Source organism: Leptodactylus fuscus, chromosome 1 (assembly GCF_031893055.1).
Source record: "Leptodactylus fuscus isolate aLepFus1 chromosome 1, aLepFus1.hap2, whole genome shotgun sequence".
Taxonomy (NCBI): Eukaryota; Metazoa; Chordata; class Amphibia; order Anura; family Leptodactylidae; genus Leptodactylus; species Leptodactylus fuscus.
The window spans coordinates 207,968,570-207,987,802 of NC_134265.1; the positions used below are offsets into that span (position 1 = coordinate 207,968,570).

Consider the following 19,233-nt stretch of genomic DNA (forward strand, 5'->3'; position numbering starts at 1 on the left):
GTGGCTATTGATATTTTTTGCATTTTATATAAACTGATACTATGCTGCAATACTTGGATCCTCATAATGCACCGATGGTGCCAGCGGAACCAGCTCAGGATTAATGCTGGGAAGACCAAGGAGATGGTGTTGTAGTTTAGTAAACGGAGAGGTGCTCCGACCTCGGTGGAGATCCAAGGAACATGTATTGAGATAGTCAGGACCTATAAGTATCTGGGCGTGCTCCTCAATAATAAACTGGACTGGGCTGATCACCTGGAGGCGCTGCACAGAAAGGGCCACAGCAGACTCTACCTGCTCAGGAGGCTGAGGGCCTTCGGAGTCCAGGGGCCACTTCTTAGGGCCTTCTTCAACTCTGTGGTTGCTTCAGCCATCTTTTTCGGTGTGGCCTGCTGGGGGAGCAGAATATCAACCAGGGACAGAAAAAGACTTGACAGGCTGATCAGGAGGGCCAGCTCTGTCCTGGGGAGCCCCTTGGACCCAGTACAGGTGGTGGGTGACAGAAGGATACTGTCTGTGGTGACCTCCATGCGGGAAAACAAATCCCACCCCATGTATGGGACCTTGATGTGACTTGGCAGCACTGTAAGTGACTGTCTGCTTCACCCCAAGTGTGAGAAGGAGCGCTATCGCAGGTCCTTCCTTCCAACCGCGACCAGGCTGTATAATCTACATCAGACCAAGCGAAGATCACTCCGCACAGAGAACTAATGATAATGACGATGACCATGAAGTCTTCCTTCTTTCTCTTCCGTTCCTTAGCTGCTATGGACTCCTAGTATATCTTCTCAGCATATGTGTGTCTGCATCTGTATTATATTACTGTGTATTATCCTGTACCTGTATTATTATGCTGCTGTAACATACTGAAATTTCCCCACTGTGGGACTATTAAAGGATTATCTTATCTTATCTTGCTGTATTAGACTATTTTGCACTTTTTTTATATGATTGCTGATTAATCACTTACTTGGTTTGTATGCTATGTAAAACAAAGTGCCTTGAGCTGAAACATTGCTTTTTGTATTGTGCAATAAACCCACAATTTTTTTTTGCATATTGGGACTTGCCTGTAGCTCGATGCTGGCACCCTTCCCCTGCTGGTGCCGTCTTTGTTTGGACATATATAATAAGCTGAATCTACATATGTTCTACAGATAAATACCTTGTGGGCACAGCCATCTTTACAGCAAAACCAGAAAGTAGTTTTACCACAAACTACCAGTAATTTGCAGCTTTAAAGCAAGGGCCACATATAGCTGGCTACAGCAAAAAAGCGTTGCGGAAAAACCACGGTGGCAATGCATCGCAGTCTTTTTATCGGCATTTCCACCACGTGGCAGAAACGCTGCAGGAAAATATCACCATGTGTTGCCCAAGCCTAAAGGAGCTTCACCTGTGTTAGCTTCACAATTGAGAAAGCGTAGTAAAACAGTTACATTATTTGCTTCATAGAATAGATTCCTTACTAAATATCAGTAAATTTTATGTTTATTCATTGATGCTTTAAGATGTGTGCAGAAATCTCCCGCCCGCCCCCCCCCCCCCCCCCCTATACCTCATGAACCTTTTGTTTAGAGGTCACATCCTATTCCACCTTCTCCGATTGATAGGGCTAGCTAACAACAAAGCATGGATCCCCACCTCCCATTCATGTGGGTGTTCCAAATCTGTCATGCCTCTTAACGGCCTGTACCCTTCCATCACTAGCCCCTGGAAACACATCTTGCAAATACTGACAATTGCAAATGTTACAGCACTTTAACTGAAGAATGGATTGTGGAAGGTGGAATATTTTCTGAACAATTGCTAATATCAGCATTGCACAAATATTCTATATAACCATAATCTGATATTGTATGCAAATAAAATACTAACACAACAGTCAGAAGACAAACAAGAAAATCTGCCTCTGACCAGTGACAGGGTTGTTATAACAGCCAATTACAGGGAGGACTCTGATCAATAAAAGTGTAAGTTACCGTTTAACCTCTGTAGTGCTTAAACCAGAGATTCATCCTTCCAATATCCAGAAGAGTGACAGTAATATAGTGGCTCATTAGATATGAAAACATGATATGCAAAGAGTCATTTAGAAACATTTTCTGGCAATTACCGTATTTTTCGGACTATAAGGCGCACCGGACTATAAGGCGCACCTGCAAAAAATGCCTGCTAAGGCATCTAGGTTCATATATAAGGCGCACCGGACTATAAGGCGCACCATATAGGGTGCGATTATAGGATGCACCAGATTATAAGATGTGCTGAATTATAAGACGCTGTACATTGGATATTGAATGAAGCACAGTTATGTCACTGGGCTGCTGCACACAGAGCTGTACATATCACAGCTTCTGTATACGGTGACCGTAGTGCTCAAACCATTTACAGCAGGGGTGCTCACACTTGTATAGGGGTTGAGCTACTTATAAATTGACCATTTTAAAATTATCTACTGTGTGGGCAGAGGCTTGGGCTGCTGTGTGAGCGGGGCCCACAAGTTTACCAAAACTGGGCGGGGCTTAACACGTCTTAGGGGCGGGGCCTGCTCTGATGCAGACGTTCTGATTGGCTCATAGCACTGCCCGGGCACCCAGCACAGAGCCAACACCACTGCCAGTAATGCCGGTGCCCTCAGCACAGACCCCCACAGACCTCCTGCCCGCGGCTGCCTGGAGAGCGGGGAAGGCAACATCCCCCAGAGCTGCTACTGCTTCTGTTCTGTGTGAGACACAGGGGACAGAAGCAGCAGCAGCTCCGGGGGATGATGCGCTCCCAGCTCTCCAGTGTGACACAAACTAGGCGGGACTGCGGCCCAGGCCCTGCCCACACAACAGACTGCTGTGAAGAACACGTAAGGCAGCGAGGGGGCGTGGCCAGCAGCCAACATGGCCGGACGCTGTCCTAACATCGTGCCACAGAGTGCAGCAGTCACACAGCGGTCACTTCGGCGTGGTGGAGAGACCAGCGACAGCACGACCAAGACCCAACCAGTTGTATTGGGGAAGAGACAGCTTCAAATTGAGTTTCTGCAACTCTCATTAGAGGTAGGACAGATCCATATATAAGGCGCACTGGACTATAAGGCGCACTTGCAATTTCTGAGAAAATTCTAGTATTTTATGTGCGCCTTATAGTCCGGAAAATACGGTACTTGCACAAAAAAGTATAAATTTAGTTGTAACTAATAAAATATAAATGTAAAACTATGCAAGTCTGCATGTAGGGTTTTATATTGGTGGCTCTTTCGCCCACAAAGGAAGTTTGATCATTGGTCTATCTTAACACTTCCTCACGCGATCTTGAATTAATGGCAAGAAAATTAACTATTAACTTCAAGTTTTACAAAACCCCAGAAGTCTATTCTACCACATATTTAAAGAGTCCATAAAATATAATCATATGCATCTGTGGAAACAGTCAGTTTCACAACTACTTACAACACACAATATAAGCACTCCAGGTCATGTAAAAACATTTACCCTAAACTGATTTAGCCATGATCATAGCAAACACTAATGTCAGCTAGATGCCTTTTACTTCGGGGTATCTTACCACATCTAACTCACTCATGGCTGGATACAGATCCATGAACTCATGATAAAAAAAAATTAGTGGATAGCCCAGGGCTAGGCAATTAGGACTCAAATCAAAATCTCAATTAACTGGGCATTTTATCTCAATTACAATTAATGGTGATCACAACCCTTTTAAAGTGCGAGTATGTGTTGGGTAAACCTCACAAGATTCATCATCACAATTCCTAGTCGGAACTGTTATAATCTGAGGACTCCTCAGACTCCAAAGTATAATTAGGTGAGGCCCATAGGAGAAGGGCAAAAATGTTATTTATTTTTTCTCCTTATTCTCCCCACCCACACACACTCCAATGCAGGTCTTCATGCATTTAAGGCCTCTGCTGTCCTTCTGAATAACGCCAGGGACTGCTGTAGTCTATTACTGGGCTTCAACAAATCATGACATCACGTGACTGAGGACCAATCACAGGCCTCAGTGCTCCCTGACCGGAAATCTGGAGAGGACCAGCGCTGAAGCGTAGGGTAGGCGTGTGTGTGTGTGTGTGTGTGTGTGTGTGTGTTGGCGGTTCTGAAGAGGTCAGAATGAAACTGCTGGTAAAAGCTCACAAATCCTTTAATAATTGAACCAATATAATCAACGTGCACAAAGTCACGACAGTTTAGGTTAATTTTTCGTTTAAAATGTCCACCCCTAGGATAGCTTTCCAAGAAGAATGGAAGAAGGGGCACCATTTGTTATTATTCCCCTGTTTCTCTGAATAGTTCATGAAATGCAGATGTGTTTAGGCATTCACATGCTTTGGGCCAGCTACAGTACATGCAGTAAAGGATTTTTTTAGGTATGCAGCCAAAGATGGAGAATGAATGTAGCAAGATAGTAGTAATGCAGTAGGTGAAATGTATTGATAACTGCGGAGGAAGAACTGCACTGTTACATCTGTAGCATGGTTCTTTACAGACTTCGCAGAAGCCCAATTAACTAGCACTAGGAACCAACCATCCAAGCAAGTAAGGTAACAGACATTAGAAATGTATATACTGAGAGAGATACTAGAGAGGAGCACCGACAAATCTCAAGAGTAACATTTTCCTTCTTTGACTGAGCTCTTAACCATTGAGACAAACTATTACATTAATGGGTACAGACAGGCCCATGTAAAGCAATTTCGCCGTAGCTACTCACATCTTTATGAACCGTTTCAACTCGTGCTTTAAACCACTGGCCAAAAATCTGAGTCAAGACACTCTGGTAACCTGTGACTCGCTTGAAATAAGAGCTGGCGGTTGCGTATGAGAATGAGTTATTTCTAGTGATTAAGGTTTATAGAACATGGCTCAAACCCAAACCAAAGACGGGAAACAATCACCAGACGGGCGGGCAAGAAGCCAAACCATGATTCCTGGAGAGAACCTGCACATTAACATTTAACTGTGATGCTGAGCCATGTGAAATTACAAGCAGCCATTATATAATATGCTAATACTAGCTGAGGTCATACAGACAGTAAAACATTGTTCCTTCCCACAGATCTCCGTGCATTATTCTAGTGTAAAAAACACAAAAACAACAACCGGCCATGCAAATACGCCCTTCTATACTGTAAATGCTGCATATAGAATTCAGAGATTCATGAATACTACATGTGGAGGAGGTGAGAGTGAGTATCCTCCCCCTCCCCTTTATAACCTCACTATACAGGTTATATTCTTTTTACATTAATCTACATAACACAAACAGGTTACAGTCTCCAGACACGCTTCTTTAAACAAACTTTTAACGTTCCACCTGGCATTCATCAGAGACAAAAGAACAACCCCCACATGTACAGTAACACCAACTCCTCTTTCATTGCATCTCAGCTATACAAAAAGTCAGACAGAGCGAGGCAGGTGCAACCGGCTAATCCCCCTCCCTTGACAGAAGACAGACATATTCAGGGGGGAGTTGGGTATAAATAACCTCTACGGGGAAGGTGGGAACATATGTGCACCTGTAACTGCCATAAAGCTCAATGTAAGAGGTTGCTGAAAATCATTTCTATCATATTTTGACCAGTAAAAAGAGGTTAAGTGTTAATTACAAGAGTGAAAAAATTATATGCACACACACATATTTGTATATAGAGATATTATATGCACACACACACACACATATATATATATATATATACACATATACACACACACACATACAAAATGTTTTTTTATTGTATTACATCAAGTTTAGAGCATAAGAAATGTTTAGGCCTTACATTAAAAAAAAAACCAAACAAACAAACAAAAAAAAAACAACAACACAGCAAGCCCATAAGATTCATTGTCGGAAGTATAAGCTGAGAACTTGACAAGACAGACATTGTACCATGATCTACTGTGACGGAATTCTGAAAAGGTTTGATCTCTGGCAAAATACATGAGACTTGCCATAAAAATGCACACAATGTAGATAACAAGTGAACATGTGCATATCTGTACTTTGCGTTTCTGAACTGTTATAGCAGCCCACCTTCAGCAAATTGACTATTAAAGCACAATTAAAGGCATCCCATTTTACATGTGAAATTGAGGTCTGCAAATACAATGTCCAACAGTATTTGTATATATTTGTGTCCGAGTTTACTGCTACAGAGGGGAGAAAACAAAAAAACTCCTACTGTTAGCATTGGAGAAGTAGAAATATATATCCTTGTACCGTGTTAGCCAGTGGATATGAAATGAAAGAAATTTTCTGAGAGAAGTCCTCAGTAGTTGAAAGGTATCAACTACTGAGGACTTCTCTCAGAAAATTTCTTTCATTGGAGAAGTAGGCATAGAAACATACACCTCCAGCTGCCCCTTTTGTGCCCACCCCAGCAGTGTCACACCCTTCTCCCTCCCCCCCCCCATCCCCAGCAACAGGAAGTGAAAGAGAAAAACCCACACAGAGAAGCATTATCAGGGGAGGAGAGGGGAAGCAGAGTGATATAAACAAGGATCTAGTCACGCAATACCTGCTGCTAGGCAGAACGACAGTGTGACAACACAGTTACAATGCAAGATACAGCTATAAGGGGAAACAAGTAACTGGACAAAACGGGACTAATGAGCATTCCCTGAAGCTGTCATAAATCTGATTGAAATGTACATAATTCAGAAACAAGGTTTCAAGGGTTCCATAAAATGAAGCCACCAAGAATCAATGGTTTATATATAATGATAGGCTGTGCGAACATTTATTCCCAACCATTGCCCTTTGCAAATGCCCCAAAATTGGCCACAGTTTCTGAGCTGCACATTGCCCCTATAAGCCAAGGATGTGCTGCCAACATACGCAACCTGTAGAGGCTGAACAATTGTAGTAATGACAGTCATTATGTGGGACAGGGACAAACTACCACATGTAATGGCAAGAAAAGTCGACTGACAACCATGCTAGATCTTTGATCACCAAGGGTTAAAAGAGGAGCTTCATGTAAAAAGATCCTGAATCTGGCCACACACAAGAATAGATGTGCAAGTGGCTGAACCTGCCTGTTTTGAGACAAGTTGGCATTCAGTTGCCCGACTCTCGTGCTCGTGGATATAATCAACTGCCAGAATCCTCTGAAGAGTCTGGCAACAGTTTTCTTTTCACTTTAGCGGACATGGCTGAGTCAAGTGCAAATGTGTGGAAGTGTCTGGCAAAACAGCTGCTGGCTGAACAAGTGCTCAAAGGAAAGCTCTCTGAAGAAGTGTATAAGCTGTTTTAGAGTTTCTTCATTTTCAACAACCAGGGCTGTGGAATTGAAAGGCCAAACTACCGACTCCTTCATAAATGGCTGACAGCCATGATCTATCTGATGCAGTAAAGATTCACTAATTCATTAAAAAGCCAGTGATTTTTGCTGTTTTCAAACTACCGTATGCATCTAATACAATACCAATAATTCTGTAATTAAAAATAGTCATTTTAATGCTGAAGTTGCAGCCGGAAACTTACAACCCCCAACCCCCCCCCCAATTGAACTCTACAGCTCGGCCAACAACAAACCAACCCTTTAAGGGGGCGGAAGAGAGAGTCCTTTTTGTGTTCAGAGAGATGGTTTTCTCATGTTTGTAACCTTCTAATTTTCAAAAGATTAAAAGAGGGACATAATGTGCAGCAATATTAGCATCACCCACTTCCACTTTGTCCATTACCATCCATTTCTCTTTATGCCCCCACACAGTATAACAGCCCTTCAATCATCCTGACATGGAATACCCCCCCACAGTAAGTCTCCTTTCTGGTGACCCCCACAGAGTCTGCCTCAGGGATTAGCAGGTGCAGTGTAAACAATTTCACCATATTATGCCTTCTGCTACTGGAGAAGAAACAGGGAACCAGACGGCTCCCTGCTTCACCATTGTAATCCCTCAACTGCATCCTCTAAACTCAGATAATTTGAAGCCAGGACATACCTTCTGTCAACCACAACAGCACCCAGAATCCAGGACAGTCCCACTAAATCCAGGATGTTTGGGAGGTATGCTTTAAAATCCTGACTATGATACCATGCGACTAAGGCATTATTTACAATCAAAAACGACTGCATGACAATTTCATCACAAGATCAAAAGAATCATCAAATGTTAAACATGTTTGATTCAAACCCACCCCCTTCTTCAGAAAAGGGAATTTTTGGGGGCGTCAAACAGTCTAGAACTAAAACACTCAACAACAATATAAAGAATATCATTAAATTAATAGAGCAGAGAGAAGTTCAAGGTAGATGGAGCCCCCCCCCCCCCCACCCAGAAATAGCAGAAAATGAAATGTAATTTCTAGATTTTACTGCCAAGCAATCTCAAGCCTTTAACTCCACTTTTGCAGGCTAGTAGTTCCACCAAAGAGTGATAAAGCCCCAGTGGGCAGTATACAGCACGCAATACTAACTAAAAGGGTTTCTCATGACAATAAGTCAGGCCAATTATAAGCTGATAGGAGGTCCAGCTTATGAAATTCCCGGCAAACAGCTCCTTCCAGCCATAACTATCAATGTCACTGCAAGCTGCAACATTATATGGTGGCCACTCCAACTGACTGGTGAATGCAGAATGGACAAAGTGTAAATTACTGAAGTAGCAGCTCTCCTGCTCCAAGATTCACCTCAAATGAGAGGTAGCATGTCACAATAAAAGTCAAAATGCCTTAGCAGAGAATATGGACAGATTTAACCTGAGGGAACAATCCAGTAATACTGTACCGAAAAAGAAGTTTTTAGAATTTTGCAAGATACAAGATTCCCAATTCACTCAATACAAAACAAGTTACACACCTGTTTGAACTGTTCTTCATATGTCCAATCCCCATGGTCCTGAACTGGAGGATGTGCATTCTGTGGCAGTCCTGGCCGCTCAGTCGCACCCGATGGGCGTGATGGTAAGGTTTGTTGGGCAGGGTGCTTTAACTGCAAACCAGCCCCTTTGACCGGTCTGCCAGCTTCACTCGCATCAAGTCCCTCCTCCATATCATCATAATCATCTTCTTCTTCAAAATCATCTTCATCCCATTTCCCCTTCCTAAAAAGGTGAATGAAGACAAAGTAAAAAAATAAATAAATAATTCTATTCAAAGCATTCCCTGGATGAGCAGTAGATAGAACTACCCATATATTCAATGTGTATTTTGAAAAAGTAAGTTATCAGCTACAAAAACAAACTAAAGTCAAAGACTATTTAGTCAGAAGTTGATTCAGCAAGATAAACCACATAACTTGGCACATATAGTGCGAACAATGATGCCTTCAATTTGGAACATTTCTATCTGTCTGAGGTTTCTAACCGCCTCTGACTGACTGCCAACACACGCAGGCCTGATGCCAGCTTCTGGCACATACTGTATCACTAGGTCATCCAAGGGACAGCTCACTTTACTACTTCACTTTATACTGCAGGACAGCACAATTACATATGTTAAGTAGAGCAGTAGATCTAATATTTAGATCCAAAATACAAAAAGCTGAGGCCCCATGTTGTGGAGAGACAGCTTTTTTGTTGTTGCAGATTTTGCTGCGGATTTTTCAGCCAAAGCGAAGAATGGATTGAGCAAAAGTGAGACGTAGAAGCACCCAACGAAGTGATCTCTGTTTTAATCACTAGTCTTTGATGAATGGAGCATCACTGCCCAGACACTGATTGGCAGTATTGCTCAGAGGTTAGGAAAATCAGGGACCGTACCCATTGAGAGGGGACTATATAGATTTTTTAAACCACTGCATGCTCTTATGGTAACAAGGAGCCTGCAAGCCTCGCTGTTCAATTTTTGTGATGGGGAAAAAGCAAATATCAGAAGAAAGAAGCGTCATTACACATATTAGATTTAACGAGAGGTAAACCACTACTAAACAACTCTTAATTCTCTATCCCAACTGAAAACACGCAAGTGCTAGGCCAGGCTGAAATTAGATAAAGAGGGATACCAAAGCCAATACCATTGAATCAAGTGAAATAACTGGCTAGCAAAACAATCAGACAACAGTTATGAAAAGCTTCTCTCACAGACATTATTTCAATCAATTTAACCTATGCAACAGGTTAAAAAACAAAACATTAACCATATGAAAGTACATGGAGGGGGAGAAGGAGAGAAAAAAAAAACAAAAAAAAAAAAAAAAAAAAAAACAGACCGTGCCAAATTCAACTCAAATGGAGACTTTTTCCCCTGGCTTTGGCTGTATGAGGTCTAAAGATCAGTTTTCTGTATGTGCCAGTTCTCAGTTTAGATAGTAAACTGAAAAAGCTTTGTGTGGTTTAAAGTGCTAAATAGTCATCTAATACTACCCTATACAACTGATGTGAAATATGGCAGCAAATATCCCTTACATTAAGGTTTTCCTATCTGTGAGCATTTATTGTAGCTACATTTGTGTTTAGTTAACTGTGTTACATGGAGGACCCTGACCCTTAGACAGGAGGTAAAGTGTGCAAACAAAGTTAGGAACTGCAGAAAAAAACATGTCAATGACATAAGAGGTGCAGAGCCTTCCAATATTCAAGCATAGTGAGGAGTGAAAAAGCCAAAACAAAACTGATCCTTTTAAGTATGCAAGCACTCACAATTCATCCTCCTCTGAGCCCATATCCTGGTACCGCTCACTTTCCCCATCCCTCTCTCTTTCATCCTCAGATGGCATGCTCTCCCCATCGTCATCATCTTCTTCATCCTCTGAAGCAGCTGGACTTGTCTGTTGACTTAGGCCAGCAGCTGCTGCTCTCATGGCGGCAAGGGCTGCAGCCTGTGCTCGCTGCATTTTTAAAGTTTCAGGCTCCCCATCTTCAGTACCATTGGTAGGATAGCCTCCATCAGGAGGAGCACCCACCGAGTCCTGCTGAAGTTGCCTTGCTTCGAGTTCCTGCTGCAGCCGCGCCCGCTGCTGGCGCTGAAGAGTCTCCATCACCGCCTGCAGCTTCATTGCGCGGTGAGGCGGGCGAGGGGGGCCACGTGCTGCCTCCTCCACCTTCTGAGTGTATTGAAACTATCCAATAAAGACCTGCGGGGTCCAGCAGCACTGAAGGTCAAGCAGACAGTCCGTGATAAATTTTCAGCTTGGGTAAACAGCAGATCTCTGCATGGCAATGGATCTATGCCTCCTTTATAATGTACCAGATCGAAGACTTTTTTTGCTCCAAGTTAGACTGGTGGTAAACCACGTGACTGCAGCATGAACTCTATTAGAGGGGGAGAAAGAAAAAAAAAAAAAAAAAAAAATCAGAAAAGTTACAACTAAAAGCAAATAGATCAAGAGAACTTAAAGGGATTGGCCACTTTCAGACCAATATTGAGAGACAAGTCATTGTTGGTATAATAAAAAGTTGTACAATTTTCCAATATACTTTCTGTATCAATTCCTCACAGTTTTCTAGATCTCTGCTTGCTTTCATTCATTCTGCTTATTCCCAGTGGATAAAAAAATCAGTCCATGGTCATGTGATATCCATAGGTTACAACTCATTACCGGCAGATATCGGATTACTATGCTGTGACTTTAATGAGCTGTGCACCTGTGTCCATCACTTGACCATGGACTGTAAGTCACAGGACCATGGTCAGAGTTATATTCACTAGAAGTAACAGAATGAATGACAGTAAGCAGAGATCTAGAAAACTGTGAGGAATTGATAACAAAGTATATTGGAAAATTGTACAACTTTTTATTATATAAACAATAAGACTTGACTCAATATTGGTCTGACAGTGGCCAACCCCTTTAACTTTACACTACTACAACATTAGCACTATACATAGTTACCATTTCGTAATTGACCAAAAGGAGTTATGCAACAGATAAGTGACACAGCCACACAGGTGACTTCATGTACTCAAATAGAATCAGACATTGGCACGTATCTACCACTACAATGAAATGTCTAGGATGCATGACTGAGAAAGGCCTCACACACACACACTGTAGTATTATGGCTCAATACAACTTCCAACACTGCACCCATAGGAGTCTGAGGCCTTACTATACTGCAAAATACCTTTGACTTGCTAGGTAGCCAAGTGAAGCACAACTAAATACAATGCTATACAGAAGCATCTCATGGAAAGGCTATTGATGATTTCATACATGTGTAAGTTACTGTTACTTTGATAAATGTGGGTAGTATGCATAAGAAGCAGGAATTATGCTACATAGCCAGTAAAGGTGGTTAATGTGATAAATAATTTAGATTTTACAGAATTAATCACATTAACTTGTTATTTTGAATAATATCCAGCACCCTCTGGTTAGATGATAAATATCACTCTTAGGGTGCATTCAGACTACGTAACGCCGGGCGTGTATGAGAGCCGTACACGCCGGCATTACGGCAGACTGCCGAACACTTCCCATTCACTTCAATGGGAGCGCTCGTAACAGCGGCGTTTACGAGCGCTCCCATTGAAGTGAATGGGAAGTGTTCGGCAGTCTGCCGTAATGCCGGCGTGTACGGCTCTCATACACGCCCGGCGTTACGTAGTCTGAATGCACCCTTTTAGGGTCAGCTCACATGTGAACCGTCCACGCGGGTTTTGACACAGAGAGAGCCGCGGCTCTCTCTCTGGTCAAAACCCGCCTGCTGCGATCATCGCGGTCTTCCCCTCCTATGTCGGCTCAAATGAATGAGCCGAACTAGGAGGGTGCTGCCACTAGGTAGATAGGACATGTCGCTTCTTTTCTCCGCTAGCAGCAGCCCGCCGCTAGCAGAAAAAAGAAGCCCGGCGGTCTGCATAGACCACCATTGTAAAGGGGCGGATTTTGAAGCGAAATCCACTGTCAAAACCTGCCCCTTTGCCCACGTGTGAACTAGCCCTTATGGAGGTTTGAATCTGTCTGTTCCTGATGTTGACAGGGGAAGAAGTGACTCCAGGAACATTCTTGGGGTCATTCTACAGGTGGATGCGGATGGTAAGATATATGAGATTGGCACAAAGATATATGAGATTTGCCATCTGTGAGAAGAATTTCATTTCACAAGAGGAAGTTGCAGATGTAATTTTGACTCTCTCTGAATGTGCCAGGAAATCTATCACAGGTGTTCAAGGTTTCAAAAGATGTTACTGCAGGGGAAAATGTAGCTGCAAGAAGCCTGGGTTACTGTGTAATTCCGCATGCCATGGCAGTTTGCCATGTTGTAATAAGTAGGAGGTTATGTGTTTCCAAATGCAAAGATTAAAACTGTTTTTTCATTGAATAAAACATTGTCTTTTTTATTTCACAAACTCTGATGAAAACTCTGTACTTCCTAAACATTGTAATTCATCACTTCAGCCAAGAAGGTTTGGTTAAATGTAAAATAATCAGTTAAAATAATAAAGTGACTACATATCACCACATTAACCACTTTTATTGGTTGTTATGCATACATTAAAGTAACATGTACATAAGGAAAACACCTCAGGACATCTGCGCTGGACTGCTACAGAAACCCCTCAAATTCAACAGGGAGAAAAGTCCTGCATAGAGGACTTTTCTCTTGACTGTTTCAGTATAAAAATAGTGGACAAACAAGAGACCCCATTATAGTGTTTGAAGTCTCAGGCCTTGTTCACACCTGCATCTAGTCTCAGTCTGACCGTGGGCATTAGTACTTAAAGTCCCGTCCAGCCTCATACCTGTAAAGTTGCAGTGCAGCTCCTGCACAGCGAGGTCGCAGGAGCCGACCGGTTCCTACTGAAGGCTCCCTGGCTTGTCATAGGAATATTACTATTGCGGCTGGTCTATGACCAGCGCAGTAGTAATGTAGAGAATCTCTCAGACAGCAATACACTGGTATTGCCGTCTATAGGATTTACAATGATTGCAGGTTCAGAACCCATATTGAAAAAAAAAAAATAATAATAATGTTTTTAAATAAGTATGTAATGAAAACACATACACATTAGGCTATGATCACACAGTTTTTGGAGGTGGATTTTGACACGGCATTCGCCTCAAAATCCGCCTGCCAAAACAGCTCCCATTGACTTCAATGGGAGCCACTCGCTTCTTTTTTCTGCTAGCTAGTAAGAGGAAAAAAAAAGCGAGATGACCTATCTTGCCGCGGCTGACTCACCTGCGGCGTGAGACTCCCTACCAGTTAGGCCCATTCATTCAGGCCTAATCCGGAGCAGAATGCTGTAACAGGATGATGGTCCACTGCATTGGCATTCTGTTGTGGCTAGCTGCACGGTATGTTCACACGCGGTATCCATTTTCCGCTGTGTGAACATACCCTTAGGTACCCCTGTGTCTGAAAATGCCCAGTCTACTAAAATTTTTCCTGTACGGCGAACGTCAAAATCAAAAGCGCCAAACTGCTGGGGGGTTTTTCACCGCTTTGCCTCTGATTTAAAAAAAAAAGGCGAATAAGCAATAGACATTTCCCAAAATGGTATAACTAAAAAGTACACCTGACCCCTCAACAAACCGCTCTCTGCATCCCCGTACAGCTGCAGGGTCACCTGTCAATGTGGCCTTGCAGCTGTTGCAAAACTACAACACCGATATATTAAATATTTTACCATTTTTCTCCAAGTTTACCAAGTTTTCTCCCCTCTAAAACCTAGGTGTGTCTTATAGTCCAGTGCATCTTATAGTCCAAAAAATACGGGAAGTGTTTTAGGTACATTGGGTGGGAGATACATTTATTGACTAACCAAAAAAATTACAAGTACAGTATTTTTCCCTATATTTTGAAGAGTTGCAAAAATGCTTCAAGAACCGTCTAGGGCCTACAACCCTACTCTCTCAGGGCGTATAGACATCATAGAGGGGGGGGGATCCACAGTTGGGTCCTTCTGTATCTAGACAGCTTGCAGCATGGGCAGTCCAGCACATGTAATTGCTATCATGTAATGCTACAGGCGATACTGGATCAGCTCAGACAAATGCCTCTTTACCTTCATTATAAAAGGGATCATCCCCTTTATTTAATAAGTACAGACCAATATGATGCTTAAAGGATTTTTAAAAGAAGGAACAGAAAGTAGAAAATAGTATCTACAAGAGGAACAGCACATAAATAAATGCATATCAATATCATGCTTTGCCACACATACTGCAATCTGTCAGACCATCCCGATAGCTGAGTGACTTGATAAGCAACTAAGTGCCATTCCACTGTGTTCAGCTACTGTACTCCACTACCTCACTGCAACTCAAGAATGTGCACCAAGCTCTTATACAAAGGTCTGTTACTTTCTTTTTTTTGGTGACCGCTTTCAATCTAGATATGTAACAGGTGTGATAAAAAATTGTCATTTCTTTATGATAAAGTGTTAAAAAAACAATATATATATATATATAATATATATATATATATATATATATAATATATATATATATATATATATATATCTCTCAACAGACAAAAGGAAGGAAAGTTGCCATGTAAAAGAATTGTGCTATGAACCATGCAGATAACTCCACGCCAGTCATACAAAAAGAAAAAAAAAAGTTAACTTTACACAACTATTTACTGAGACCTTGCACCGAGATCACAGGAGTAAGTATTAGACTTCAGCATGTACAAGGGGCAAGTTCACTAAAACTGGAGGAAATTAGAGAGAGCGAGAGAGAAAAAAAAACCTCCCCTCCCCCATCCGTTGGGAGTGGGCTTCAATGAATTTCCTACAAAAAGGCCAGAAAAGCTGACATAACTATACAGTGTAAAAGGCCTGCAACAAATGTTCTCTATTAATACCACCGCTGCCTCAACGTTCCTGTGCCAAGTAAAGGTTAAATATTAGTCACTATCAAAGCACAAGGTCTAGTCCACCAGACAGAAAGAACCCATGTCTGTAGCAAGTCCCCATCCTCCCACTTTCCCAAAATAGAGCAGAAAGCAACATACATCAAGTCATACAACCCCCCTAAAAAAAAAAAAAAAAAGCTACCCATATATACCCTGCTCTTTGTACCCCCAATAGTTCCACTGACCAGCAGAGTAGATCCATGCACAGAAGCCGTATCACACACTGGGTGTTCAGAGATTAAACAAACACACCAACAGGAGATTGGGTGGGAGGCCTGGGATTTGAGGGGGGGAGGGGGTGAATTAATGGAGGGAGGGGCTGTACACCCCCCCTCCCCCATGGACATTAGCTCTTAATTATCTAAGCAGATAGACTGGATTAACTGACTGTGTGCCATGGTAGTCAGCAAACTAGAAGTAAAGCAGTAGGCCATACAGAGTTGTTGAAGCACTTTTAAAAACAAGGTACTAAGTAGAAGTCAGTTAAGAACAAACCCTTCAGAATACCTCTTTACGCTCTCACTCCACTTTTTTTTTTATATTGAATATTTGGATCATCTACATTTATCTAGTGTGTAGTCAGAGAAGTGACTGCCTGCCCCTACAGAAAGTTCTTGCTTCCAGTATTCAGAAAGTCAGCATGGTGTATCCTGCTTGAGGCCAACCTAACTAGTCAGTTCCCCTGCACTATTCTGTGTAACAAAATCGATATAGACTAGTCATTCAATGGGTTAATACAGCAGCTGGAATCCCCCCCCCCCCCTTGCCATAGCTACTGAATGTTACCAAGGAGGAGGGGAGGGGACACTCCCCAAAGTGTGCCTGTACACAGGGTCAGTGCTCCATTCTGGCACAAAGGGAGGTTTGTTTTGGACACGAGGCACAATCAATAGAAGACATTCAAGTCTTGGCAGACACAAGTAAAGTGGCACTTGGCGTGAACTTCCATGTGGGGCTCATTAATACAAGCCACTGGGCCACAATCCCCTCAACACTTACCTGTGATAATATATACACCTTTAAGAGTAAGGTGTGCAATAATAAGACAAGGTTAAGTCATCAATCAATGCCAAACCAAAGGTTAGACACTGTATGAACTTAGGTTTCCCCTTTGACTGGCGACATGGGAGGTCCATGGTTGCTGCCCAGAAGTAGTCAGTTGTACACATGGCATTACTACTACGCATAGAAAGGCCTGGGCACCTCCATAAAACATAACACCACGGCCTGGGTATGGTAAGCTCTTGCCTCCAACAGCCATGTTACTGAGGTAAATATAGACATGCTGCAGGAAACATTATGAGTATCTGGCTGTCTCAGTGTAGTCCTCTGTGCTGGCTAACCTGGCTCCAATGATGACACTCAGTGTGGGCCCAGCTGAGCAGATGACATAGCCCAGGCCTCCACTGCCCTCTTCTCGGGTGGTACATAGTACAACATGAGGCAGGCCTCAGAGCGGGCACTTCTCAGTATTACTAGTACCAGGCGGAACCTCCTCTTACTCCATACTGTATGTATACTGTGTGTGTATACCATACCCCAACCCCACCCTATCACATGTGTCGCTGCCCAGCACAGCCCTGGCACGACCGGACACCCGAGCCATCTGGCATTGCCCAAAATACCCCTGACTGACACCTATAGCCACTAATTACGTCCTCTCCAGTCACCCCCAGTCTTCCCCCCCCAACCACGTCATCCTTTACCAGCACCCCTCCCCCAACACTATCTCATAACCCTCAGCAGACTCATTACAGTGACCCCCTCACAGAATATAAGGAGCCAGCTATGAACTTTCCCGCTCCCGCCGACGGGCAGCCCCGGGTGTCCCCCACTCTTACCCACACTGTCTCCGCTGCTTTTTCTCGGAGAAGAAACTTGGGATCTGAGCGGAAGGCGGAGCCACCACGCGAGGGGGTACCTGATTGGCCGCAATCCAGGGAGAGTCGGCAAACTTCCAACCTCGTTTTACTAGAGAGTACGGGAGGGCTAGCCTTTAAAGGGAGCGTCTACAAACATGTTCACATAGGAACAGTGTGTAAGTGTTCGCGAGTGAGTGAGGAGTTTCAACTAATTAAGGGTATGTCTTCAAATTGCCTGCCGCGCTGCTCCTGCTGTGCATTCTATGTATATAAGGGGTAGTCTGACAACTACTGTTCTGAATGGGAGAAAATGTAAACAAACGTCTTGTCTACAAGCTGCGTGCGGTGTGCTGGCGACAGCTGTTGGCTAGATGCAGAGAAATGGAAAAAATAACAGGTTACTCGTGTATAAAGAGTATTCTAAATAAATCTATATGCAATTGTGTATTACTTCCGTGTATGTCTGCCAATGCTTTTTATAGCCTAGCTTAACACCCTCTTTCTTCTGAAATCAGAAACTGATATTTCAGGCCACAAATAAACATCTCTGCGTATGGCGGTGTCCGCACCGTACACGGAATCTGGCAAACCTCTCCGTAATCTGCTTTACTTCACCTCACATATCCAGTTTTTGGGCAACTCAGGCAAAGCATATGAGGCCCTGTTTTATTTCTCATGACACATAGGGATTTAGTTTTCTGTAGTCCTTATTTATTTATTTGTTTTAATTTTTAATATCTGAGAAAATGTAAAGCAAAAAGGAAGAGAAATGTGTCTTTTTTCATATTTTCATGTTTTTTTTTGTAACAGCAGGTGCTACTAACCATTTAATTTTCCCTCTCCCTTATGGTAATTTTTACGTGACGCATATCGTTGTCTCACCAGAGGCAGGATTAGAACCTGTGACTGGTATTGGCATTTTTTTTTATTGGGATTTTTTAGTCCTTTTACTTTTTTATATATATTGTGCCCCCCAAAACGTCTTAAACCTTTGGGGGACATTTTAACATTCTTTTTCTTTTTTTTTTCAGTTTATTTCCCCAGAGTGATTGATACAATAGCCCCAGTTACAGGACCCCTGGCAACCTCCTCTTGGACCCAGCAGCTCACACAGTTCCCGACCTCTGGCTGTCAACATGGCAGCTCCCATAGCTGTGCACACAGCACCTATTAAGCACTTTGTATACAGGGATCAGAAAGAAAGGGACTGTAAGAATCTATCCTTGCCTTTCCCATGAGAGGTCCGGCTGTAGTAACAGCTGGCATCCTGATCATACAGCTGCATAATTTTGTGCAGCTGCCTAACATTGCAAGGACGTATAGATATGTTCCTGTGGGGTTAAGCGTGCATGAGAGAGCACAGCTGAGAACGCTTGAGGTTTCCTTCCTCTGCCACCCCTGCTGATGTTCAGACTCACAGAGAAACAGAGTGGCAGCAAGGGAGGCTGAACACGAGCTTTTGGCACCCCGTTGAGCTGTACAAACTAAGGCTCCGTTCCCACGGAGTAACGCGCCGCTCATTTAGACACATAAACACGTGTCAGAGCGAGGCGCTTCAAAACAGATCCCATTGATCTGTTATAAAGCCTCCAATTGATTTCAATGTGTAG

The 19,233-nt window shown here is 42.9% G+C and overlaps 1 protein-coding gene across 1 annotated transcript in view; it reads right to left on the bottom strand.

Annotated features, from left to right (window-relative positions):
* The window catches only part of ARID3A (AT-rich interaction domain 3A), a 40,433-nt gene extending 22,784 nt beyond the window's left edge, over positions 1-17,649 (bottom strand). The window contains exons 1-3 of the mRNA XM_075264525.1: positions 17,603-17,649; positions 10,599-11,210; positions 8,819-9,062 (exon numbers count right to left, since the gene is read on the bottom strand). Coding sequence (XP_075120626.1) covers positions 8,819-9,062; positions 10,599-10,954 — 600 coding nt within the window. The 5' untranslated portion in view covers positions 10,955-11,210; positions 17,603-17,649. The remainder of the gene's footprint in view (positions 1-8,818; positions 9,063-10,598; positions 11,211-17,602) is intronic.
* Between the last annotated feature and the right edge of the window lie 1,584 nt (positions 17,650-19,233).